Below are 26,810 nucleotides of genomic sequence, written 5' to 3'. Positions count from 1 at the left end.
CTAGGCTTCCTAGTCCCGGTTCTGTTAAGGTGGCCTGGGAAGAATGTGTCTCATAAGAGAACTGGGGTTCACCTAGGCACTTCCTCACAAGATCCTATGATATTGTACTATTTTTTTTTTATATTTTGTAATTCCACCTTAGGTATCTTTTTCAAAATGTGGTCTCATACATTGAAAACAAACAGTGAAATTTTTATATATTTTTTTACCACTGGAGACTAAGATGATTACAGCATTTAAAGGGGGTCATTTACTAATCGTTAATAAATGCTAATGTTGATAAAACACACATTATTTGCTACAGAGCTCATTGCATAAAAATGGGTCTTGCAGCTATAATACATGTTAAGTGTTACTAAATGACTCTCTATATAATTTTAAAGGAAAATGGACAGGTTTACAGAGAAAAATAGCTGGTTATGATTATTTAATTAGCCTTCTTCTGAATACCACATGGGGAAAGCTGGCAAATAATTAGAAGATTGGACTCCATACACCGCTGGGTTTCTTTCAATAACACTTTGTCACTACATACTGATCAGCTTTGCCATGCTGCTACACAAATTATTTTCATAATAATAATCAACTTCACTGTGCCTCCCACACCAATGCTTCTCAACCTTGTCCTGGAGGCTACACCTGTTTGCGTGAGATACATTTGCATACATTGGCGATCATCTCACGCATATTCATTGGGGCATCCTGAAAACCAGTCTGGATGGGTGTGCTTTCTGGAGAGGGCTGTGAAACACTGCTCTACACCAATTCTCCTATACAAATTGCTCACGATTACTGATCACAGAGCACTCCTATAACCCAAATTACACACAAGTACCAATCAAAGTCTATATGCTGTCATTACCAAATTAGAAGTCCGGGTCTGCTCTATAGCATCCTAGCACACACCCTGCTCAGAAGCACTCATCAAAATTCAAACGTATTCATGTGCACGTTAAAAGTACCCAACCACTCCACAGGCAATTGTTCGCAAAGCATCTCAGATTCCAAAATGGCTGCATCTAGGCATTCTATTTAATTTACCTTTTGGTAAGGATGGAAAGAGAGACTTTATAGCACTCATCATAATTTGGGGCTTATGCATTTTTGATTCAGATAGCACAAGAATAGATTACCTGCTCCAAAATGGTCTTCTTCTTCTTTGAATCGGTTACGGCAGAGAGTTGCATTTCACCCATTTTCTTCATCTTCTCGTCCATGTCGATCTTTTGCTCGACTTTTTTGATCTCTGATTTCAGCACTCTGATGGTGTCCTCATTGTGATGCTGTCTTGCTATTGCACTAGCGCAGGCTGAATGGATTGCAGTGACCCAGTTCTCAAGCTCTGTTTGGCTGAAGGTCTGAAATTGTAACGGAGAGGGAGGGAGCACTGAATCATGTCATGCTCTCAGGCAACCTGCATCAAGTCTAGCAAATGTAACTTAAGAATCTAATTCAATCCTGGAAAGCGAGTCTGCTCAGCTGACCCTCAAATCTGCCATCATAATATGTTCTTCCTCCAAGACTCGGTTAATGTGGGGGTAATTCTGGAAGGCATTTTTCACAGACAGATAATGGCTGTTATAAAAGCTGCATGGACACATAGATATGTACAAGAGCGAGTGATAATAAGACCATGAATATTTTTCTGCAGACCACATGTAGATGCAGAATATACCAGGGGCGTAGCCAGACTTAAGGCAGGAGGGGGGGTCCAGAGCCCGAGGTGAGGGGGCACGTTTTAGCCCCCCCTGCCGACCCCCCCCCCCCCCATTGCCGACTTTGCCCCCCCCTCCTGCCGCCAACCCGCAGTTGCCTGCCTTTGCTGGCGGGGGACCCCAACCTCCGCCAGCCGAGGTCCTCTTCTTCTCGCCTTTTGCGAGAAGAACAGGACCTCGACTGGTGGGGGTTGGGGTCCCCTGCCAGCAAAGGCAGACGACGGAGGGTTGGCGGCGGGAGGGGGGTCTGGCGGGTCGTCAGCAGGGGGGTTCCAGGGCCAAATCTACGGGGGCCCAGGCCCCCCTAGCTACGCCACTGGAGTATACACAAAGAAAGAGATGCAGAAATGCTTGCAGTAGAGTCGCATCCGGATCTCTGAGCACGTAGCTTCTACTGCAAAGATTAACAGCATAGAACGCAGCAAGTTAACTGTATGCAAATTTTGTGTGTGGAAAATCTGCGGCAAAAATGGGGGTAGTATGCTGGAAATGTGTGCATAACTTTTTGTGGTAAACACAGCTTCTTCTGCGCATCTCTGAACCATAACTGAAATTGTCAATACACATCGGCAGTTGTTTTTCAGCACCTTAATATGAGCCTTTCAAAAGCTGTCTGCGCTTGAATTTTTGGGAGCAAAATGTTTAGATGCAGAACAGGCACTAGTGTGTGCTTTCAATTTCAGTTTTGTTCGGACACACACATTTTTGTTACTCACTATGGGACCCTTTTACTAAACTGCACCTAAAAGTGGCCTGTGCTGGTGTAGGCGTGTGTTTTGGATGCATGCAGTTTCATTTTGTAACACGCCTGGAAGAAAGGCATTTTTTTGTGTGTGTGTGCGCGCGCCTGAAAATGGATGGGTAGCAAAATTAAAACCAGCACGTGTCCATTTTCGGGCTGAGACCTTACCGCCACCCATGGACTTAGTGGTAAAGTCTCACGTGCTAACTGGCGGTAAGTGTCGTCGCGCGTAAATATTTTCTATTTTCTACCGCGTTCTTTGGATGACAGTCAAAAATGGAATTACCACCTGGGACATGCAGTAGCCGGGCGGCAGTGCCAATAGAATTATCCCTAACGGACTAGGTTCTATAAATGCCGCCAAAACATTTAAGCACCAAGCACTATTCAATAAAGGATCTGCGTCTTTTCTAGACTAGTGCAAAATGCATAAAACTTCACTGGCTCCCTTTCAGAGAACGAATGAACTTTAAGGTCTGCACATTAATCCACAGGATTACCCACGGTGAATCTCCGGGCTATATGCTCAATCTGATTGACCTTCCTAGCAGAAACATGTCTGAAACTTTGCGAACTTATCTTAACCTGCATTACCCCAATTGCAAAGGAATCAAGTAGAAAACCTACTATGGATCCAACTTCTCCTTCTTAGGCAGCCAACTCTGGAATGCCCTCCCCAGATCCATCAGATCTATCAGCGACTATCTACCCTTCCGAAAATTGCTAAAAACCCATCTGTTCAAGCAGGCCTACCCAAACGACCCAAACTAATCCTATGAACCCATCTACTCAACACATATCCAGGAGACAACGACAAGGACCCAGACTACATCTCCCACCAAATTTCCCTATGCTTATCCCGCGTCCCACCCCCTCCTGCCTCTCTACCCCCCCCCCTCCAATGATCACCTAACCCCTTTGCTCACACCTCTCCTACTCCCTTCACCCTTGCCCATCTCTACCTACCTATCTCTTTTATTAGTCTGCTATATTTAACATATTTTCTCTATTAATACTCTGTAATCCATATTATTATGTAAGCTGCATTGAAACTGCTTTGAGTGGGAAAGCGCGGGGTACAAATGTAATAATAAATAAATAAATGGCGCCTAACTTTAGGCACCAGCAATTACGCCTGCTGAAAGCAGATATAAATGTCAGCGCCTAAGCTAGGCGCCAACTGAGTCTATTCTGTAACAATGCGCCTACATTCTAAGAACATCCCCTGAAACGCCCCTGTCCAAGCCCCCTTGAAATTACTTGCTACGGAGGAGATTCTATATTACAGAATACACTTAGTTGATATTTCAGCACCTAAATCTACGTGCATCCATTTACACCAGCTAAACCATGGCGTAAATCCTGGCATGTAGATTTAGAAGCACTGGGCTATATTCTGTAACTAGGCGCCTAATTTCAGAATGTCCAGGAAACACACATTTCCCTGCCCATAAGAGCACCCCTTTTTGCCTGCCCACGTTAGAAGTTCGGTGCACATCGTTACAAAAATGCTTAACGAACTTGTGCGCCTAAATTCTAATCAGTGCCAAATAATGATCATTATTGCTTGTTAAATACATTATCAGCGCTCATTAGCTTGTTGAGCCAATTAAGTTGGGTGCGGTGTTATAGAATCCATGCCGATCTTGGCACGTAAATCTAAGCACACTATATAGAATCCAGGGGTATAGGGGTTCCGTGCACATCATTATAAAAATTGATGTGCAAGTAACTCCCAATTAAAGCCAATTAATGCCAATACTTGGTTGTTAGCAGCCAATTATCGGTGCTGAATGGCTCATTAATCAAGTTGCGCGCAATTCAGCAATGTGCGCTGATTTGTACATGCAACTTTAGTCACCATACATAGAATCCAGTGGAATGTATGTTACTTACAAGTGGGTAGGGGTCACAATGATCAGAGATCGCATTATTAAAGTCCTAGACAACCGTGGCAGGGGAAAATTACAATGTCACTGTCATAGGGGTCCTTTTACTAAGGTGCACTGAAAAATGGCCTGCGGTAGTGTAGGCGCAGGTTTTGGGCGCATGCAGATCCATTTTTCAGCATGCCTGCAAAAAATGCCTTTTTAAAAGTTTTTCCAAAAATGAACGTGCGGCAAAATAAAAATCGGTGCATGTCCATTTTGGGTCTGAGACCCTACAGCCAGCCACTGACTTAGCGATAAGGTCTGTCGCGTTAACCGTGTGGTAATCACCTAAATGCATGAAGTCTGAGTTACCGCCCGATTTTCACTAAACTCCAGAAAATAAAATATATTTTCTGGTGCGAATAGCAGACGCGCGTAAAAAATGAAATTACTGCATGGGCCACGCAGTAGCTGGGCGATAACTCCGAACTTGCGTGTGTTGGGCACACGTAGGCGCCCACACGGCTTAGTAAAAGGGCCCCACAGTGACTTCAGTTTTCCAAGATCATCATAATTCAGTTTCTGACCACGATCCATTAAACCCCCCCCCCCCCCTGCTAGTACCTGTCTACTTTATGGATCAAGGGGCCCTTTTACTAAGCTGCGTAAGCATCTATGTGCGCCCAATGCACAGCAAAATGGAGTCACCACCCGGCCTACTGGGTGGCTCTTGCAGTAATTTCATTTTTGGCGTGCGTCCAAAACAAGTGTCCGAAAAATAATTATTTTCGGACGCACGCCAAGTGACATTTGACGTGCGTAGGTCATTACCGCTCGGTTAGCACATGAGACTTTACTGCTAGGTCAACGGCTGGCGGTAAGATCATAGACCCAAAATGGGCACGTGGCAATTTTCATTTTGCGCACATCCATTTTCAGCAAAATATTTTACTTTAAAAAGGCATTTTTTTTAGAGGGTGGAGGAGGAACGTAGGAGAGGGAAGGGGGAGGAGGGGGGTGTTTTTGAGGGTAGGGGTATAGTGGGGGCCTTATTCGGGGTTCAAATTGGTTGTATGGTCATAGTGAATATGTTGTTTGCCCATGGGAGCATCATCTTGAACATTGTGGATCCACAAGCCTGGCTCTGCTGGAGAGCGGGAGGTTATAAGAAACGGAAGCCTCCTGCTCGGTCTTGGAGGTATGTAGCCGAAGGATCTTCTGCAATTGCAAGACAGAGGCGGTGGCACGGCTCATATCCTTTGTTCTTAGACCATGGGACCGTATGGACAGTCCGAAGAGATTGAAAGTGCAGTAACATGTTACGCTCCACTTTGATGTTTAATGGGTTGAAGGGGGTAGGTGGGTGGGGGGAATGGACGGGTAGGGAAATGTAAAAATGTTGATGATAAGGTATATTTACTGCATTTGCATGGCAGGGTTGATATTGTGCTATGTTTGTTTTTGCTACAAGGGATTGTTGGAACCCCCTTTTGATTTATCATCAATAAAAACGTTGAAACATAAAAAGGCATTTTTTACAGGTGTGCTGAAAAATGATTCTGCGTGCACCCAAAACATGCGCCTACATGACCGCAGGCCATTTTTCTGTGCGCCTTTGTAAAAAGGCCCCCAAGCTTCTTGTGGTGATTTCGAACTATGTACTTAAGACCATCTATTTAAAATAAAAGCTGTATAGAAATAAATTTTTAAAAAAGTAGTAATTATAAAAGAAACAAACCTGAAATAGGAATGCATCACCAAGGGAATTACTGAGGCAGAAAACAAAGTCCTTCTTTGGGTGCTCAGGAACAGCTTGCACGATGCTGTTCTCCACCCAAACGGCATGCTTTGGAATGCTGCTGTTGTCTATTCCAGATCTGCCATCACTCTCGTAAAAGAACAAAGTGCATCCTAAGAAAGTAAGGCAGGGTTATTAGTGGGACTGACTAACAGTACACAAGTTTGGTTTTAACCTCCTGTTTATTTATGGTAATGGTAAGTCAGTTTTCTATCCCGCTGTTACCTCACGTTTCTAAGCGGGTTACAATTTTAAGAAGACGGTTTCATTTAACTGGGAAGGAGGGCCATAATAATAAATTCAACAATTAAAAAAGATTCGTATTAGCCAGAGTGAAGAATAAGTGAGGATATCAACAGTTAGGATGAGGCACATATTTCTGAAACAAAAGCGTTTTTAATTTTTTCCTAAAAACAATACAAGACTGAGAAGACTGGAAAATAGACGCGATCATAGTCCATAATATTGCCGGTTGACATGCCAAACCTAATTCAAACAGATTACAGATATAACCTCTTTTTCCCTTTTGGTGATGGGAAAGAATAACCTACAGTACCAGCGCGTCTTGTTCTCAAAGCATATGTAAATATAAAATGTGAATGTAAGTAATCAGGTACGAAGGTGATTACTTGTTCATTTTTAGGTAGTTATGAGTAGGGTTGCATTTCATTCTCTGTTCATTTTCTTAAAATTAAAGAAGTCTTTATTAAATAATGAGAGACAATACAAAGAGAGAATCACAACAGCATATGCAAACAATAGTAAACTGCAGTAAAGTATCATAAACCCCCATATAATATCAAATAAAACACAATATAATAACTTCTATATTTTATAGTAATGTATGAAAAAAAAAAAAGAAAAAAAGGAGGGAAGGAGAAAGGAAAACATTGGTGATCTGCAAGGGCCGACTTCTACATGGAATGTTGCTAGTGGAATAGCAACATTAACATTCCATGTAGAATCTCAAATAGTAGCAACAGTGGAGGAGTGGCCTAGTGGTTAGGGTGGTGGACTTTGGTTCCTGGGGAACTGAGTTTGATTCCCACTTCAGGCACAGGCAGCTCCTTGTGACTCTGGGCAAGTCACTTAACCCTCCATTGCCCCATGTAAGCCGCATTGAGCCTGCCATGAGTGGGAAAGCACGGGGTACAAATGTAACAAAAATAAAATAGATACTATTGGAGATTCTACATGGAATGTTGCTACTATTGGAGATTCTACATGGAATGTTGGTATTCCACTAGCAACATTCCATGTAGAAGGCTGCGCAGGCTTCTGTTTCTGTGAGTCTGAGTACGTGCAGGACGTCAGACTCACAGAAGCAGAAGCCTGCGCGGCCACATTGGTGATCTGCAAGGGCCAACTTCTACATGGAATGTTGATAGTGGAATAGCAACATTCCATGTAGAATCTCAATAGTAGCAACAGTGGAGGAGTGGCCTAGTGGTTAGGTTGGTGGACTTTGGTCCTGGGGAACTGAGAAACTGAGTTCAATTCCCACTTCAGGCACAGGATGCTCCTTGTGACTCTGGGCAAGTTACTTAACCCTCCATTGCCCCATGTAAGCCGCATTGAGCCTGCCATGAGTGGGAAAGCGCGGGGTACAAATGTAACAAAAATGAAAAATAAATAAATTTTCAGCCTCGCTATGTAAACCACTTTGAATGTAGTTGCAAAAACCACAAAAAGGCAGTATATCAAGTCCTATTCCCTTTTCTGTGAATGCTTAAACTATCCACAGGTGATACTCAACACTTTAGGGACACACACAGGCACAACTTTGAGACACTGCACTGAATTTTTGCACACATATTTACCTTTTAAGGAAACCCAGTACTGTTTCCATTTTCTGCGTGTTGCCGACTCCACTTTTTTATTTTTTTTGTGCACCAAAAAGTTTTTGATTGCAAGCGTACCAGCTTTGCGTACTGTGCCCTGAGCTGCAGTGAGAAGGATGTCGGACTGCCCTGGAGAACTCAACGTGCCGCTGCTTTGCTCATCGCTCAACGTGCAGTTTGCTTCTTCCAAATTCTCTCGACTGGCGCTGCTCATTTCCAGCTCCCGCCTGAAGTTCTCATACACTCCCTGGTGAAGGGAATTGCCCACACTGCTACTGCAGTCACTGGCAATGAATGATCCTCCGATTGTCAGAGAATAGCTGGTCGTAGCGGCACTGGAACACCTAGAGAGGAGGTCGTCATCGGTGACACTTCCCTCAATCCCGCTGCTGGCAAACTCATTTCTTTCACCTGTGCTAACAACGTCCTAAGATAGGATTAAAAAAAAAATGCTCAGTCAGTCCAGATCCCATCAATCTGATGAATACAAAATATGAAGAGTTTCCTTCAATCTACCTTGTTTGTAAAAATGAGATGTCTTTAAAGCATCTATGCCTATGATACATTCTAATAATAGTTACTATAACAGAAATAAACAGTAAAAAGTTTATACACCGACTTTAGTACACGTTAGGCCCCTCCAATTCTGATCCTTGAAGGTTACAAGTTTGATTTTCAGAGCAACCAAAATATATGTCAATCTGCTTCACGTAGCAGATAAATGCAAACATAATCTCACTTATTATGGACATCCTGAAAACCATATTTGTCTGCGGCTTCAATGAAACTACTTTGGAAGAGCCACGGTGTATGCAAAACGTTAAGTATGAGGGTATTGAGCTTAAGTGACTAGCTCAAGTATCACACAGTGCATGGTGAGTAAGTGAAGCAGACTGTGGTCTCTAGGCTGGCAGCTTTAATTTACAGTCTCAGCCAGATTTTCTTTCATGCATCTGTTCATCACAACCTTATCAAAAGTCAACCGCATATGCCTTGACAGAAATGCTTTCAGTATAATAACCTCATTGTCACCAAATCATTTTTATTCAAGTGTACTGCATATAGAGACTGCCTGGATACCAATGTTGTTACATGCAAGAAATCACTGTGATGTCACTGGAGAAATTAGGAGTCCAATTCTTAATGGAGGATCTGCAAACCTCTTTAAAAGAGGAGTGTCACCTAGACTGGTAACCATGAGAAAACCTGCTATTTTGTTGAGTCAGCTTGACAAACCTTCTTTCAAAAGAAAAGTCACATTCCCTGCAAACCCTGAAGAAGATCTGGTTCATATTTCCTCTTAGATTTACTGAGAAAGTTCACCTGAATTTTCCAGTGGTTCAGGGGAAGAGTATGCATTATCAACAGAACACGCTCAGCCAAAGATGAATTCTGTCTGGTCTTTCTCTTCCTGCATCTATTGCTCCTCATCATATCAGCACCACATTGATTATATTTCAATATGACTACTCATCCCCTCCATGGTGAAGCCCCCGCCATCCTGGACAGAGGAAGAGCATTAAAGGCCCCTTTTACTAAGCTGTGTAGGTGCCTACAGGCGCCCAAAGCCCACCAAATTGGAGTTACCGCGTGGCCCTTGTGGTAATTTCAATTTTGGTGCGTGTCCGTTACGCACGTCTGAAAAATATTTTTTATTTTATGGCGCGCGTAGCGGATGCACGCCAAGTGGCATCTGACGCGCGTAGGTCATTACCACCCAAATTCTTTACTGCTAGGTCTATGGCTGGCGGTAAGGTCTCACACCCAAAACGGACGCGCGGCAATTTTCATTTTGCCACATGTCCATTTTCGGCAAACTTTTTTAAAAAGGCATTGTTTTTATAGGTGAGCAGAAAGATGATTCTGCGCGTGCCCAAAACACGCGTCTACGCTACCGCTGGCCATTTTTCAGCATGCTTTTCTAAAAGGGCCCCTTAAAATTTCTAATGTTAACTGTAGGCCATGTTTACTAAAGCGTATCACGTACTAACAGACGTTAGAATGCGCTAAGTGCTACATGGCCTAAAGGAGTAAAATGGGCTGTATGGACCTCAGTGCATGTTAATGTCTGTTAGCACATGGTGAGCTTCAGCAGCCATGGCTCTATGGTGTTTTATGAATTTTTCTTTTGGAGGGTTAGAGGGATTCTTAGAAGCTGCAACATTCTAATACTGTTGCAGAGGCGGAAGGGGGGGACTTGAAGGGATAGAAGTTGTGAATTTATAATTAAATGTGTCTATGACTTTTGGACATTTTTTTTTATTGATATCATTTCCCATTTGAGGACTTTTATGGAAGGGTCCTCAAGGTCCATAACCCAGCCTGGTTTTCAGGATTTCCACAGTGGATATGTACGAGATCTATTTGCCTTCACTGTTTTTTTTTTTTTTTTTTTTTTTACATTTGTACCCCGCACTTTCCCTCTCAATGCGGCTTACATGGGGCAATGGAGGGTTAAGTGACTTGTCCAGAGTCACAAGGAGCTGCCTGTGCCTGAAGTGGGAATCGAACTCAGTTCCTCAGGACCAAAGTCCACTAGGCCACTCCTCCACTGTATGCAAATAAATCTCATACATATTCGTTGTGAAAATCCTGAAAACCAGGCTGGGTTGTGGTCCTCGAGGACTGGATTTGAAAACCCCTGCTTTATGGTCCGTGTAGAAATTTAGCTATATTTCTTCTTTTTACCTCCATGTTGTAGGTTATATTTAAAGCTGAAAAAGAAAGAAAGTCTCTTGATGTAATTCATATAAAATGCAATAAAATACATACGCGTGTGTGTGTATTATACACAACGGATGTTGAAAACAGATATTGGGGGTGGGAGGGCTCTAAAGGCTTTTCTATGTACAAAGCCTGTTTTACATACAGAAAAGGGTCTTTCGTGTGACTGTATGTAGGTATTCCCAAATGCATAGATTAGGCAGAGCAGGTATGGAGTTGAGATATATAGCATGCACTATATCAATTACACCAGTACACAATGAGCGTACGCACCAGCTTTGGAGCAGGTGTAAATCGGTGTGTCTGTCACCGCGCACTACAGGAGATGGTTCTGGGTATCTATTTTATTAAAGCACATGGGTGTCAAGGTTACCTTTATAAAATAGGTTTAAGAGAGTTTTTTTTTTTTTTGGGGGGGGGGGAGCTTCTCACATAGGCATTTTGTTATAACATCAGACCTATACTATTTCCAAAATCAGAGCCATGTTCATTTATAGTTCATTTTCTGTGGAAAGTCTGCAATAATGTTCCTTTAAATTCCTTGGAGAGAGTGTTGTCTTGTAAGACATCAAGGCCTGTCCTTGTCACAGTTGTCATATCACTGTGAAATACAAACATATCCTCTAGGGGCAAAAAGGAATTCTAACTTATAATTGCACCTTACTTTATGGCTGTCAGGAAAGCCTGTCTACAAATATAGCAATAAATAAATAAATAAGAGAGAAAGCCACAGTGGAACTCAAAACACTTAATCAATATGATTTTAAAAGTCCTTGTTTACCACAACTGGAACTAATGAGTTACCATACAATTTAAGTTTCACTCTCAGTTCACAACCCCAACACCTTCCTGGAAGCGGGAAAACCTGAACTGCGTTATTATCTAGGTGTAAAAAAGGTGTGGTAACTGACAGGTACAAGAAGTCTTTACTACCTAGGTCACAAACCAGGATCTAAATAACTTCAATTAATTACTTTGGGTCAGACACTACTAACAGGAGGGGGAAATGGGGGAAAACTGCCTCCATATTAGCATATACAGCACCAAGAAGAAAAGTTAAATCACAATCAACTCAGCAACCTTAGGGAGTGCCAAGCAGTTTGTCCTTTTTGATTTCTTTAGCCATCAGGTATCCCTCATCTTACAACACGATTGTGCGCACAATGCTGGCCATTGAGAATTTTGTGATGAGCCTGCGGAAGGTCACAGTATTCTCCAGGTCAGCTTTTGGGACCTCCATCACTAATACCATCTGTGTATCTTTGTCTCACAGTATTCACTCAAGACGACATTTTTATACTGCAAACTGGTGCCTTGCTTCCTATGCTTTTGCAATCAGTTTCTTCCTGAGGGAAATATTTCGTAACTTAATACAAATCAATGGTACTAAGTCACGCAGACTCTATTGCAACGGAATTTACGCTGGTTGCAAAGAACAACTTATAAAGAAACTCTAGACCGCTCAGAATACAGCAGCCAGACTAATTTTTTGGCAAATCGCGATTCGATAGTGCCAAGCCCCTCCGTGAAAAACTGTATTGGCTGCCAATCAAAGAACATATTTTTTTTTTGTTACATTTGTACCCCGCGCTTTCCCATTCATGGCAGGCTCAATGTGGCTTACATGGGGCAATGGAGGGTTAAGTGACTTGCCCAGAGTCACAAGGAGCTAGCTGCCTGTGTCTGAAGTGGGAATCGAACTCAGTTCCTCAGGAACAAAGTCCACCACCCTAACCACTAGGCCACTCCTCCACTCCAAAATCTGTACTCTGGTCCACAGGATTATCTATGGCCAAGTCCCAGGATACATGACTGATCTTATAGACCTACCACTCAGAAACATAACCAGATCATCTCAAACATTCCTATATCTCCACTATCCAAACTGCAAAAACATTAAATACAAAACAAGCTATGCATCCAGCTTCTCCTATACAAGCACACAATTATGCAATGCACTGCCTAAGGCTGAGAAGACAACCTACGACCACCTAAACTTTAGGAAATCATTAAAGACTTATCTATTCAAAAAGGCATATCCCGCAGACCCAACATAAATGCCTGCACTCTGCAACACACATCATAACCAAAGCTTGTACCGGTCACTAAACAGTCCTTCCTCTCCTTGATTCCTATTGTAACTGAAATATATGTTCCTTAATCAACCATAATACCACCTGTATTTGTTTCTTTACCGGACTGGCGAATGCCACTAAGGTACTACGTAAGCCACATTGAGCCTGCAAATAGGTGGGGAAAATGTGGGATACAAATGTAACTAACAAATAAATAAATAAATAACTCCTGGATATAATGAACTGCTGGGGTCACATCCCATGTGTTGTAAAAGGGGCTTATTCTGTATTTCATCACCATGCAAACAAGAGGCAGCTAATGCTGCAGAGCTTTGCAACCGTATTTCCAAGCAGTTATCCTCCAACTCAGATAAAATCTCAGATTGTTTTTTTTTTGACAATGAGCTAAAATTGAACACCACTAAGTCTGAAGCCATGTTTTTCTGGCACTGGTAGTCTCCTTCTACATTGACCACACTCACTATTAATGGAACTCCTCACCCCTTCAAGGGTTCTGCTGAGATTCTATGAGTCACTCTAGAAAGTCAACTAACATTCCGTTCTCAGATTTCTCAAGTCATATCCTCCGGTTTCTCCATTCTCAGAGAAATTCGGTCAGAACGTTTGCTCATTGACTTCTCATCCTTACTTACTGTATTCTAGCACTAACCTTAATTATCTCCAAACTAGAGTACTGTGATTCTCTTCTTCTAGGATTTCCCATTACTCAACTACAAAAATGACAGTTTCTCCAAAATGGGCAGAAGACATTTGATCAAGTCAGCCCTCTCTTTCAAACTGAATATTGCCTTTCTTGTAGCATGTAGAATCCACTATAAAGTTTTGGTCCTAAGCCACCAAATAGAATCTTCTGGCCTCCCCCTTTTCTTGTCTACTTTACTAAGACCCTTCTCTCCTTGCAACATCTATTAGTTATCCTCTCATTCCAGCAAGTTTAGTTAGATTATATTCAACTCTATAGAACAGTCCTCCTTTTTATCGTAGATCTAAAAGCTTTCTAAGCAAATACAAAATAGGTGCTCAAAGCCTATCATTTCACCATGGCCTTTTCGTATGGCCTGAATAAATGACTTTGCAACCTCTATCTTTATGATCACTAGGCATGAACCTGCAATGAATAATGAGTGAGAGCATTTTTAAGTCTCTCTTGGATTCCTCCTTCTTTATTCCCCCCTTCCTATCCCGTCCTTCTCTATATGTAAATCTTGTATTTAATTATTAAATCGGTAAATCTTCTACCCTCTCCCATCTACTTTAACTTGAAAACCACTTCGCTTCTTCTGTGATACAGGCAGTATATCGAATACAATTGAACTTTGAACCTTAAAACAGTGGCGATCCTAGGTTGGCTGCCACCCGGGGCGGATCGCTGCTGCGCACCCACCCCCCCCCGGGTGCAGCACGACCCCCCCCCCCCCCCCCCCCCGGGTGCATTCTTGGCTGCTGGAGGGTACAGAGTGCAGCCACGCGCCTGTCAGCTCCACTGGTTCCCTGCTCCCTCTGCCTCGGACCAGGAAGTAACCTGTTCCGGGGCAGAGGGAGCAGGGAACCAGCGGAGCCAACAGGCGCGCGGCTGCTCTCTGCACCCTCCAGCAGCATGCACCCAGGGCGGACCGCCCCCACCGCCCCGCCCTTGCTACGCCACTGCCTTAAAAGCATTAGCACCCTTTGCCACACCAGTGAGGAATGGAAAAGTAGTCTAGTGATTGGAGTACTGAGCTGACAACCAGGGAAGCCTGATTCACTTCTGCTCCTAATTATCTTGCCCAAGTCATTTAACTCTCCATTGCCTCAGGTACAAATTTTGACAGTATGCCCTCCGGAAACAGGGAAATACCTAGTGTACTCACCTTGAGCTACTACTGAAAAAAAAAAAGGGTCAGCAAAATCTGAACTAACTAAACAGAATTATTTTCCAACCACTGCAGCATAAAGGGGGCTACATTTATAACTGATCACCTAGATTAAGAGGGCAAAAAAAGAACCTATTTGCAGCCTATTTTACAAAGGCGCATAAGCGTGTGTGTCTTTATAAAATATTAGCACAAATCCTGCAGAAATCATGGGTAAATTTTACCCACGTGCATTTACTTCTGCTTAAACCCAGACTCTGCCCAAATTCCTCCTCACAACATGGCTACACCAAACACATGCACTTTTATGCATGGGGTAATTTTATAACAGGAACTGTTCATTGGCATATGTGCATGAAAATGACTTTTATAAAATGATCTCCATAATGAAAAGACAGGGTGTCTGAATGAACTCCACAATAAATAATTCCCCGATCCTCCTAATTCCATAAAAGTCGCCAAACATTGCATGTGCAAATTTGGGCATGCGTCCAATTTGCATGCATATACAATTTAATTGAGTAATGAGCCATGCATCCCAGAATAGTAGGCATGGAAATGGGAGGGTCATGAGTGTTTTGGGGCAGAATGTGTGTGTGTGTGGATTCCAGTTACAGCGTAATTATAGAATAAGGATATTCCATGTGTAAATTTAGGTGGGGGCATTTGCACCACGTTTTTGTTGGTGCAAATGGACATGCCTAAATTTACGAGCGACAATGTACTTAAGCGATATGCTATAAACCTTTAGGCGTGGCTTATAGAATAGCATTTAAGTGTGTGTGTGTGGGGGGGGGGGGGGGGAGTTCAGCGCCGATTTTATTTCAGGCGCGATTTATAGAATTCACCCTATATGTCCTGTTTGCCTGTCTTGAATAAATTATCAGCTCTGTCGAGCAGGGACTATGTCTTATGTATTTTGTGTACAGCACTGTGTATGTCTAGTTAGCACTAGTAATGGAAAGATATAGAGTGTTTTCATTTTAGCTGAATTTATGTTACTACTACTACTATTTACTACTATTTAGCATTTCTATAGCGCTACAAGGCATACGCAGCGCTGTACAAACATAGAAGAAAGACAGTCCCTGCTCAAAGAGCTTACAATCTAATAGACAAAAAATAAATAAAGTAAGCAAATCAAATCAATTAATGTGAACGGGAAGGAAGAGAGGAGGGTAGGTGGAGGCGAGTGGTTACAAGTGGTTACGAGTCAAAAGCAATGTCAAAGAGGTGGGTTTTCAGTCTAGATTTAAAGGTGGCCAAGGATGGGGCAAGACATAGGGGCTCAGGAAGTTTATTCCAGGCGTAGGGTGCAGCGAGACAGAAGGCGCGAAGTCTGGAGTTGGCAGTAGTGGAGAAGGGAACAGATAAGAAGGATTTATCCATGGAGCGGAGTGCACGGGAAGGGGTGTAGGGAAGGACGAGTGTGGAGAGATACTGGGGAGCAGCAGAGTGAGTACATTTATAGGTTAGTAGAAGAAGTTTGAACAGGATGCGAAAACGGATAGGGAGCCAGTGAAGGGTCTTGAGGAGAGGGGTAGTATGAGTAAAGCGACCCTGGCGGAAGATGAGACGGGCAGCAGAGTTTTGAACTGACTGGAGAGGGGAGAGGTGACTAAGTGGGAGGCCAGCAAGAAGCAGATTGCAGTAGTCTAAACGAGAGGTGACAAGGGTGTGGATGAGGGTTTTGGTAGAGTGCTCGGAAAGAAAGGGGCGGATTTTACGGATGTTGTAAAGAAAGAAACGACAGGTCTTGGCGGTCTGCTGGATATGAGCAGAGAAGGAGAGAGAAGAGTCAAAGATGACCCCAAGGTTTCGAGCTGAGGAGACAGGGAGAATGAGAGAGCCATCAACAGAAATAGAAAACGGGGGGAGCGGGGAGGTGGGTTTGGGGGGGAAAATGAGAAGCTCGGTTTTGGTCATATTTAATTTCAGGTGGCGTTGAGACATCCAGGCAGCAATGTCAGACAAGCACGCTGAAACTTTGGTTTGGATGCAAGGTGAGATATCAGGGGTAGAAAGGTAGATTTGGGAGTCATCAGCATAGAGGTGGTAGGAAAAGCCATGGGATGAGATTAATGAACCAAGGGAAGAAGTGTAGATAGAAAAGAGGAGGGGACCAAGAACAGAACCCTGGGGTACGCAGACAGGCAGAGGGATAGAAGTAGAAGAGGATCCACCAGAGTGAACACTAAAGGTGCGGAGGGAGAGGTAGGAAGAGAACCAGGAAAGGACAGAGCCCTGGAATCCAAGTGAGGACAGGGTATCGAGAAGTATGCTGTGATCGACAGTGTCAAAAGCAGCGGAAAGATCAAGAAGAATGAGGATGGAATATTGACCTCTGGATTTAGCCAGTAATAGGTCTTTTACAACATTTGATGTGCATGTTCTGAGACACATTTGGTACTGAGTGTTGGAAGTCATGAGAGCTGGTATGAGGTTGTGGTGGTGGAGGCAGTCTGGGGGCAGAAGTATGTACAGACAGAACATATTTGAAGCAAGAAAATAAGAGACAGAAGATGTGGAGGACCAAAGAGTAGACTCTCAGATAGGTACTAGAAGCATTTAAATGACCAAAACAAGAAAAGCATGAGTATGAGGGAAAGAAAGGACAGAGAAGAGGTTAGCAGAAGAGACATGGGCATGGAGAAGGTACAGGTTAAGAAAGGGGACCAGCAGAGTGAGAGAGACTAATGGAGAAGTCCAGAAAGAGAAGGGATGAGTGAAGAAGGTTTCTCTTTAGTCCAAAAATATCCAAAATAAGGAGCAAATTAATTTGGTCCATAGTGTTGTGCTTAAAAAGAAGAGACAGACAGCCCTGGTGTGGATGTTTGATTATTTGGAAAAGCTAGTCTAGCATATGTGTCATTGAATTTGTTTGCTGACCAAGTGAAAAGTGTGGGAAAAGGCTAATCCATGACAGCTCAGCTCTGAACATGTAGACATTCTAATATAACTCTGTAGTGACTTCTCCAATCACCGATTCCTTGTATTGTGTAAATAAAGGTTCTAAAATGATGCATACTCTGTGCACGAAGGCTATATCTAAGCTGTTTCTGCTTACCTGACTTGTTTTGGTTCTCCGGCCTTGCATGCTATTGCTGTGATTAATTTGTTGGTTACTGACGCCTTCTGAAAGGCAGTGAGATTTCCTACAGGGAAGTGTATTATAATTGTTGTAAGGAGAAGTATCCTTCTTAGACGCTGGCAGCACCTTGGCAACATTTGGTGAGTGGGATCCCCGATCCCGAAAATAACCCATGAATTGATTTGTTGGAATGCCATTTACTGCTGCATTCGAGCTTCTCTGCGTGTATAAGTCGCTGAGGGAACTGGCACGCTGGCAGGTATCAAGCTGCTTGAGACTTCCATCTGCTTCTGTTCTTTTAGTTCCCTCGCTCTCTTTCTCCTCTGCAGAATCCAAAATATCTTCAGTGCTAGTTAAATGTTCTTGACTAAAATCGGAGAGTGAAAATTCTAAGCTGTCCTCTCGCCAGATGTCTGCAGATTTTGAGCGTTTTTTCTTAAAGTTTGCAACTTCCATGAAATTAGACCCGCTTGTAGTATATGGATGCAGTCTGCCATCCCCTTCCCCCAAATACGGGGCTTCATCCCCGTACAGTCTGCTTTCTTCCGAGTCCTGCATACTCTGTACAGAAGCTGTCGTAAGTACTGTGCTGCTGGCTACACTGGGAGTCATTGAAGAGTCGGTGTGGTATGAGACGGGTCTCAAACCCATATCCATCCAAACTGAGCCTGAAAAGTCCTCCAAGTTTGCCTCCTGAGTGTAAGGGTCAAGGCCATTGTCTTCCAAAGACTGGGGAATGCTTGGAGTGCTGCTGGACCTGGTAATCACTTCCGAGTTTCTACGTAGAGTCTTCCCTGAGGATGCACGCAAAGTTCGGCGAACATTCTTGTTTGAAAGGCGAAGGGAGCGTGACGTGTGCTTCCGCCTCAAGCTGGCATGCTCTTTTTCGTAGAATGCACGCTCTAGATTTTGGCTTTCTGCATTTCCCATGGTCTTAAGGTCTAAAAGAAAAAAAAAAAAAAGAAAATATTCCAATTAAATTTAAAAAGATAGTTCATTACACCTCACAGTCTACAGTGGGAGAAGATGACCAGTTATTAATGTAAATTTAGAGACAAACAATGTTGGAAAATATTACATTTTGTTTTAAATTACTGAGTAGGTAGAAAACTATAAGTAACTATGGTCAATAGTTTATTACCAAGTAATTAACTAATTGCAGCTACTTTGAACCTACTTTCACCTTTTTCTCAAATACACATTTGCGGGGGGCTAATGTTATAGCTGGGTGCCTTTGTCAAAGTTGGGAAAAGTAACTTATTTTATAAAAAACATAGGGGTTGTTTAACTAAGCTGCAGTAAAATCTGGGCCTAACACAAGTTAATTCGGGACTTTCCCATTTGCTAAATCCAGATTTTGGGGCCCTTTTACAGATCGGCAATAAGCCCAACATGGGTTTATCGCTCGCTCTTTCGGGACTACCGCTGGCCCAACGCAGCCACCGGTGGTAGTCCACCCCCTGAGCACGCACCATTGCCGTGGGAAAAAGAAACCCCCCGGAAATGGCTAGCGAGGCGGTAACCCAGCGATAATTCGGCGTCGCTGCCCAGTTACCACTGGGTTAGCGCTGGAGCCCTCATCACTACCTCAATGGGTGGTGGTAAGGGCTCCCCACTGCATGGCCATGCGGTGAGAGTTATCTCACTGCGTGGCCACTGTTTTTTCCGGGTGTTAGTGGCTGCTGGGAAAAAGGCCCTGGCACGCGGGAAAGAGCTCCAAGCCAAAAACGACCTATAGAGCCAAAAAAGATTAATTTGATCTGCTTTTCATCATCCTCAAAAACCTTGGACATTATACGAAATGGAAGGTTTTTGCCGATGATGAAGAGCAGATCAAATTGATCTTTTTGGCTCTATACGTCATTTTTAGCTTGGAGCTCTTTGAGGCTTTTCCATTCTATATTGTAGATCTTAAATCAGTTTTTTTTTGTTTTTTTACTGTTGTGGAGATTTGTTCTCTTTTGTTTTTTTGAATGCAACACATTGATATAGAGTTTGTGATTTTTTTGTGTTTTAAGAATAATAATCCAGATGTTCTGCATACATAAAACAAACAGAAAAATGAAACTAGTTCATTCATTGGATATTTTCTGATTTAAGAGTATTTGTAACAAAAAAAGTTATGTATATTAAAATTATCTTTCCAAGAACTTCCATTTTCAGAGAACACAAATCACAGGAAATGTGGCCCAATACAAAAAGTAATCAAAATCTGTCTTCAAGAGTCACTAATCACCCAACTAAGGTATTTGAAACAAGTTACTTTACAACACATGGGATATATAAAGACGATCAAGCCACATTGAGCCTGCAAATAGGTGGGAAAATGTGGGATACAAATGCAATAAATAAATAAATATAAATAAGATTCGTTTCACAGAACGTGCTATGTATAAAATCACAAGTTGAAAAGTGTAGAGTGATGTGACCACAAACAAAAATTTTAGGTGTTTGGCAGGAAACAGCACTATTTAAATGGCGACGGCTTCAAAAGTGTCATTCTCTTTCAATGTGTCCACTGAGCAGAATCCTGTGAGGTATTACACAAGTTTATGGTCCGTTGACCCTCTGAAGAAGTAATTGGTGGGGATCAACAATGGTTTTGATAGAAAGCTAAGAGTGACTCAAACATGCAAAAGGAATATCTTCCCCTCTGGAGGTTTCCTTTCCTCTCAACCCCACTGTGGCATAATACATTTCTGACCCTGGGTGGGCAGATTTCACTACCTCTTCCCATCAATATTTGTCGGTTTACAGCTTTCTCTCTATCCTGATTTTCTAAATAAGGCAAGTCATAACAGTTACTTAAAGGTGCCAGGCATCTATTTGATGTATGTGTTTTGACAGACATACACCTGTGTAGATATGTTTTTTATTGTTTTATTTTGACAATTTAAGTTACGTGTACAACCATATGAATAAATATTTATGTTATTTTTCATTTTTATGAGCCTTCCGGCTCTTTTAGTTTAACCTTATTTATTGTTTCATATGAATTTATTTTTGCCTTGTTTGTACTTTGTGCAGTAGGGCACTCCTCTCCTTCGCGCTCTTTTTCTTTTATCCCAATTGATACCGGCTCCAACATAGTTCACTGCTACTTAGGACCAAGGTTCTAGCCACCAACATGAAAATGCCATGGACCGTCAATCACGACTGCCATGAAATTTCTGCAATGAAGCCTTACTCGTTGCACACAATAAACATCAGAGCGGCAATAGTAGCAGCCATGCAGACATTCATATATTTAGCCTGAGTCCCTTCAACTGACAAAGCTGTTACATGAAAGCTTGGGATCCTCTCTCTTTGGTCCCAGTCTCTTGAGGGCTGCACCAGTCTGGGTATTTTCAGTCACAAGTCTTAGTTCTGAATTGCAAATTAAACAATTGTAATTTTGTGGTGTGTAAAACCATCCAGGCATAAATAGAAATGAAGCTCCCAAACTGCCATGATCCCAAAATTGGCAGAACTTTATTGCATATTGCTATAATTATAAGTTAAACCAGAAATATAGTTCTACACATACACATTCCCTTTAAAGGCATTTAATCTACAGACTTTAGCACTTAAAGTCAGACAGAAGTCCTACTGTTTCACTAACAGCTTAAAAACAAGAGGATTTGTTTTTTTTACATCTATGATTTCATGCTTCTGTTATGGATTTTTTTTGGTAGGAAGAGGAAAAGCTATGCATGAAGACATGCAGCAGCTTGAGGACATTTATACTGGAATCAAGTCCATTCAAATAAAATGTTTTTCGGTCTGGTTATTCAACAACTGGTGACTATCACTGATATAACCAGAGCATTCTGTGAAGCTTTGCAAAGTATCTAGACTCCAAAGGAGTTAGAAGCGAAATCCGAATCACAACACCTCCAGGTATGATTCAGCCTGACTCAAATCTATAACATTACAGCATTCCCACCTCCAACATATATCATTACAAGAGGTAATGGATAACGCAATTACCAATTCCAACATGAAGCTTAGATTATAACGCCCTCTAATATACGATCAATCTAACCATTCCATATTATTACAACAGGAAACAAGAGTTCACACATTCCATCCAGAAAGTATATTGGTTCTGAAGAAAGCTTTCTAATACAAAAAAAAAACAAAACCCCCAGTTATTTCATTTGAAGCCGTATACAATGGAGAAGCAGTGGATTTTTGTGGTATCTTTCTAAATGGAATATGATATAGACTTTAATTTCACATACTTCTCGTGAGTTATGTCAAGAAAACTGCAAAACAGCGTATAGAGCAATGGGTTTCCAAAGCAACCATAACTATAAATTTCCAGAGTCTTGTGCATTTTTATCTCTGGGTTTCTAATGAATGCATACTAATTTTGTTTTTACTGGTCTGTCCATTTTCATGATACAGATATAATTTTTTTTTTGTTTTAGCAAAAGGTTGAACTGTTTAACCACTCTTCTCCGCTTCTGAAATACAAACTAAAAATAAGAGGGAAATTTTCCAAACCCACAGGCAGCCTGTAGGCTTTTCACGATGTACCGATTTACTTTGGGGGGGGGGGGGTCTTTTACTAAAGCTTAGCTCAAGTTAGCTGCAGCAGGACCCCTAGGAATAAAATGGGCACTGCTGCAGATAACTCGAGCTAAGCTTTAGTAAAAGAAGCCCTTTGCATTCATTATTATTTGTTACATTTGTACCCCACATTTTCCCACCTATTTGCAGGCTCAATGTGGCTTACATAGTGCTGTAATGGCGTTTGTCAAGTCGGTTGATAACAAACACAAGGTTATATTGTGGTCGCAAGAGATAGGTGTGTATCAGGCAACATGAGGGTCGAATAAATAGTTAAGCTCTGGAACTCTTTGCCAGAGGATGTGGTAATAGTGGTTAGTGTATCTGGGCTTAAAAAAGGTTTGGATAAATTCCTGGAGGAAAAGTCCATAGTCTTCTATTGAGACAGACATGGGGAAGCAACTGCTTGCCCTGGGATTTGTAGAATGGAATGCTGCTACTCTTTAGGGTTCCAAAATGTTGCTACTCTGAGATTCTTCATGGAATCTTGCTATTCGTTATCATTCCAGAATCTTGTTACTCTTTTTGGTTCTGGAATGTTGCTACTCTTTTGAGATTCTTCATGGAATCTTGCTATTTTTGGTGATTCCAGAATCTTGCTACTCTGAGATCCTTCATGGAATCTTGCTATTCGTTATAAAGACGTAACCTTTTTTTTCCCTTACCATTTCAGCTATTACTTTAGAGAACAAAAGCAGCCTCCTTTTCCTCTTACTCTTATTTACTTTCCTTACAAAAAAGGTTTCTGCCCTTACAATAACTCCTTTCAGTTTTGCCCAGCTTTCCAACTTCTTATAGACGTTCCCATCCAGACATCAATTCTCTGAGGTAATTACTCATCTGAATACATGGGAGCAGGTGCAAAGTATACATCATAGTAAGCACTGTGATTTGAAAATGCAATCACTGTCGGCACTTTCCCACTTTCTCCTAACTCCAGAGAAAAGTCTGTGCATTTGTAGTTGCACATGGGAGTTGGGGGGGGGGGGGGGGGGACATAATTTCAAACCGTGCTTTTACATGGGTGAAAATGTTTTATTCACAGAAATCTTTTTGACCATTGCATCAGCCCGCAATCCTGGAATGCCTTGCCGAGACAACTGAGAGAGACATCGGATCACCTAACATTTAAGAAATTACTAAAAACTTATTTGTTTAGTAAAGCCTATCCCAAAGCCCCCAGTGCTCTTTAAACCCCTATTTCCGTTTGTCAGATTTCCCACTTTTTTGCCTTTGTCTGCTCCCGATTTCCCATCCGTATTCTCTTATTTAGCTGCTTGCGTTCTGTATTTGTTACTTTTTTTTATTTTACTATTATATCCTGTTGTATTATGTAATTTTATTGTAACTTTGTTAGCCACATTGAGCCCGCACATGCTGGGAAAATGTGGGATACAAGTGAACCAAATAAATAAATAACTCTGATGTACCATTATAGATGCCCTTTTACTAAGCCGCGTAGGCGCCTACGCGCATCCAATGTGCATCAAATTGGAACTACCGCCCAGCTACCGTGTGACCCCCGGGCGGTAATTCTATTTTTGACACGCGTACAAAACACGCTGTAGAAAATATTTTCTACCGTGTGGCACTTACCGCAGTTTACGTATGCCGACGCTTACCGCCTGGTTAGCTCTTGAGACCTTACCACCAAGTCAATGGGTGGTGGTAAGGTCTCAGGCTGAAAATGGACGCGCGCTAGATTTAATTTTGCCACATGTCCATTTTCAGCCACAAAAAAAAAATAAAGGCCTTTTTTTTCCAGGCACGCTGAAAAAAAATGGACCTGCGCACGTCCAAAACACACGCCTACACCAACGCAGGCCATTTTTTGGCATCCTTAGTAAAAAGGCCCCATAGTTCTCTCCTTTTATGTATGTATGTGGTACTGAAGTTGAACATTTATTTTGAGATTCCTGATAGAGACAAATGATGAAGGTGGTTGTACTGACTACAGAAAAATAAAGTAAATCTTAATATATGCTCTATGCTAAAATATTCACATTTGAAGAAATCCCACATGAAAATGGTTTTGCTTAGAAAAAGGGTCACGCTTTAGTGCCCAACAGAAAAAAAAAAAATTGCCAAGTGTAAGATTTAAATTAATTCAATCTACTGTTTCAGTTGCTTCGACAGAATTTAAAGAATAACACAGGGACAAAGTTTGTCCCCCATCCCCGTGGTAATTCCATTAAAACATTACCATTACCCCACATGTACCACACGTCCCCTTTCCCATGTCATTCTCTAACAGAATTTCATCATGGTTTAAAATACGCATCAACGTGCATCTTTACGCAGACAACACATCCATAGAAGATCCAGTCTGCCACAATTTGTTTTGATATCATCGTGTACAGGCCAACATGACAGTCTGCCCCCTCTGCTCTGCGTCACAGGGAGGGTAATTTTGTATTGGACACGTAGGCAGGAAATGCACATAAATACATATGTTGTGCTCTTATGTATGGGCCTTTACACAATCACCCAACAGAATGTAGGTGCAGGCTTTAAGGGGCCTTACTTCCATGCGCAAGCAGAGGCTACACTTTATGGATGGATAGAAGGTTTATACATTTAGAAGCTCCTGCTAAACATATAGGGATAGATTCAATAAAGACCACCCAAAGCCATGTTCTGCAAAGGTCATGCTTCACTAAGGATACCCCTTCTTGAAGTTAAGGCAGCTCCTCGTGACTCTGGGCAAGTCACTTAACCCTCCATTGCCCCATGTTAGATGCATTGAGCCTGCCATGAGTGGGAAAGCGTGGGGTACAAATGTAACAAAAATAAAATAGATACTATTGCAGATTCTACATGGAATGTTGCTACTATTGGAGATTCTACATGGAATGTTGCTATTCCACTAGCAACATTCCATGTAGAAGGCTGCGCGGCCACATTGGTGATCTGCAAGGGCTGACTTCTACATGGAATGTTGCTAGTGGAATAGCAACATTCCATGTAGAATCTCAAATAGTAGCAACAGTGGAGGAGTGGCCTAGTGGTTAGGGTGGTGGACTTTGGTCCTGAGGAACTGAGTTTGATTCCCACTTCAAGCACAGGCAGCTCCTTGTGACTCTGGGCAAGTCACTTAACCCTCCATTGCCCCATGTAAGCCACATTGAGCCTGCCATGAGTGGGAAAGCGCGGGGTACAAATGTAACAAAAAAAAAACAAAAAACAAACCCAGCAGGCCTGCTAGTTTTCAACCCTAACCAAAAATTGGGGGGGGGGGGGGGGGGGGGAGTATTCTGGGACTACTCTCAGCTACACTGGGATACATTTTGGCCCTTTCACAAGCCACAACCTGTATAATTGTCTAGAATTATGTTTTGCAGACTCACCTCTGAACTATGTGGTGCTAAACTGTTACTTAACAGATATGGGTGTTTAGTATGATTGTCAGATGTTGTTGGACGGGATATCACTCATTAAAATGAAGCAAACTCCATTAAAGTCTCATGTCATACGTCATTCCTGTTGCTCAAAAAGGTATCCAGATAATGAGCTGGCAGTTAATTATTTTAAGGAAGAAACAGGAAGTTACGTAAAGAGGCCAGGCACAGTGGGAGAAGAGGCCGGTGCCAGCAGCATCGTAGCAGGGCAGTCTATGGGAATCGTTGCCGCCTATTGGGGAAAAAAAAAAAAACAACTAAGGTAAAAGGTTGAGGAGGGAAAGGGAGAGTGCCATTCCTGGAGCATGCTGCCTGCCTCAGGTGGCCTAATGGTAGAGCTACCTTGCATGTCAGGGAGATGGTGAGTGGGCATTCCTGCGCTAATAAGTTTGCGCAGTTACATTACCGCATGCTAACTGGTTAATGCAGGAATACAGCGCGAGCCCTTATCGCTTACAAAATGGATGGCAGTAAGTGCTCAAGTGGTAAAATTTGTTGTTAATGGCCATCTGCTAATGGCAACAATAGCAACATGGCCTTTATGTTTCAACACTTTTATTAAGATCCAACTGACACAGTGCAAACATTACACCATTCACAAGAAGTACAAACATAGGCTTGCAGTAAGTTCACACCCTCCAATACTAGTCCATACTCTATGGGATTTTTTACATGTACAGAACACTCAAGAATACTTCAAAGTAAATTTATGTTTTAGGTGTAATCCCCTCCTTCCCTGTCCCCCTCCCCCTTCCCATGAATCCATCCCCCACCCACAACGATGCAACTAAAGATTCTCCATAATAAGGCACATTTGCATCCAAGTAATACATCCTATACCTTCCCCCCCCTCCTTTAAACTCCCCCTCCCCCCTTAAAAACAAAAACAAAAACTTATAAACCGTTTAACACTGAGCTGCGCGCGCGTGGAGTCAAGCAACATGGCCTTTAATACAAAAAGGCCATTTTTTTACAGCAAAAAATGGCCTTAGCGTGCAAGAAAAACCCACGTAAAGATGTGCTAAGTCCACTTTTTGCAGCAGCTTAGTAAAAGGACCCCTTGATAATATTCTGTACAGTAGGTCTAAATCCCATTTAGCAGTAAAAGCCCATTGATTCACATCATC

General features: G+C 42.3%; 1 protein-coding gene across 4 annotated transcripts in view; it reads right to left on the bottom strand.

The window, feature by feature from the left end:
* TIAM1 (T cell lymphoma invasion and metastasis 1) overlaps positions 1–26,810 on the bottom strand; it is a 369,616-nt gene that overhangs the window by 182,051 nt on the left and 160,755 nt on the right. For all 4 annotated transcript variants that reach the window (XM_030202124.1, XM_030202125.1, XM_030202126.1 and 1 more), the window contains exons 3-6: positions 17,708–18,672; positions 7,947–8,394; positions 6,067–6,239; positions 1,134–1,358 (exon numbers count right to left, since the gene is read on the bottom strand). In XM_030202124.1, the coding sequence (XP_030057984.1) occupies positions 1,134–1,358; positions 6,067–6,239; positions 7,947–8,394; positions 17,708–18,661 (1,800 nt within the window). In that variant the 5' untranslated portion in view covers positions 18,662–18,672. The remainder of the gene's footprint in view (positions 1–1,133; positions 1,359–6,066; positions 6,240–7,946; positions 8,395–17,707; positions 18,673–26,810) is intronic.

This window comes from Microcaecilia unicolor, chromosome 4, assembly GCF_901765095.1.
Source record: "Microcaecilia unicolor chromosome 4, aMicUni1.1, whole genome shotgun sequence".
NCBI classification, from domain to species: domain Eukaryota; kingdom Metazoa; phylum Chordata; class Amphibia; order Gymnophiona; family Siphonopidae; genus Microcaecilia; species Microcaecilia unicolor.
The sequence above is the reverse complement of the archived record's forward strand: the minus strand, read 5'-3'. Positions and strand labels throughout refer to the sequence as shown.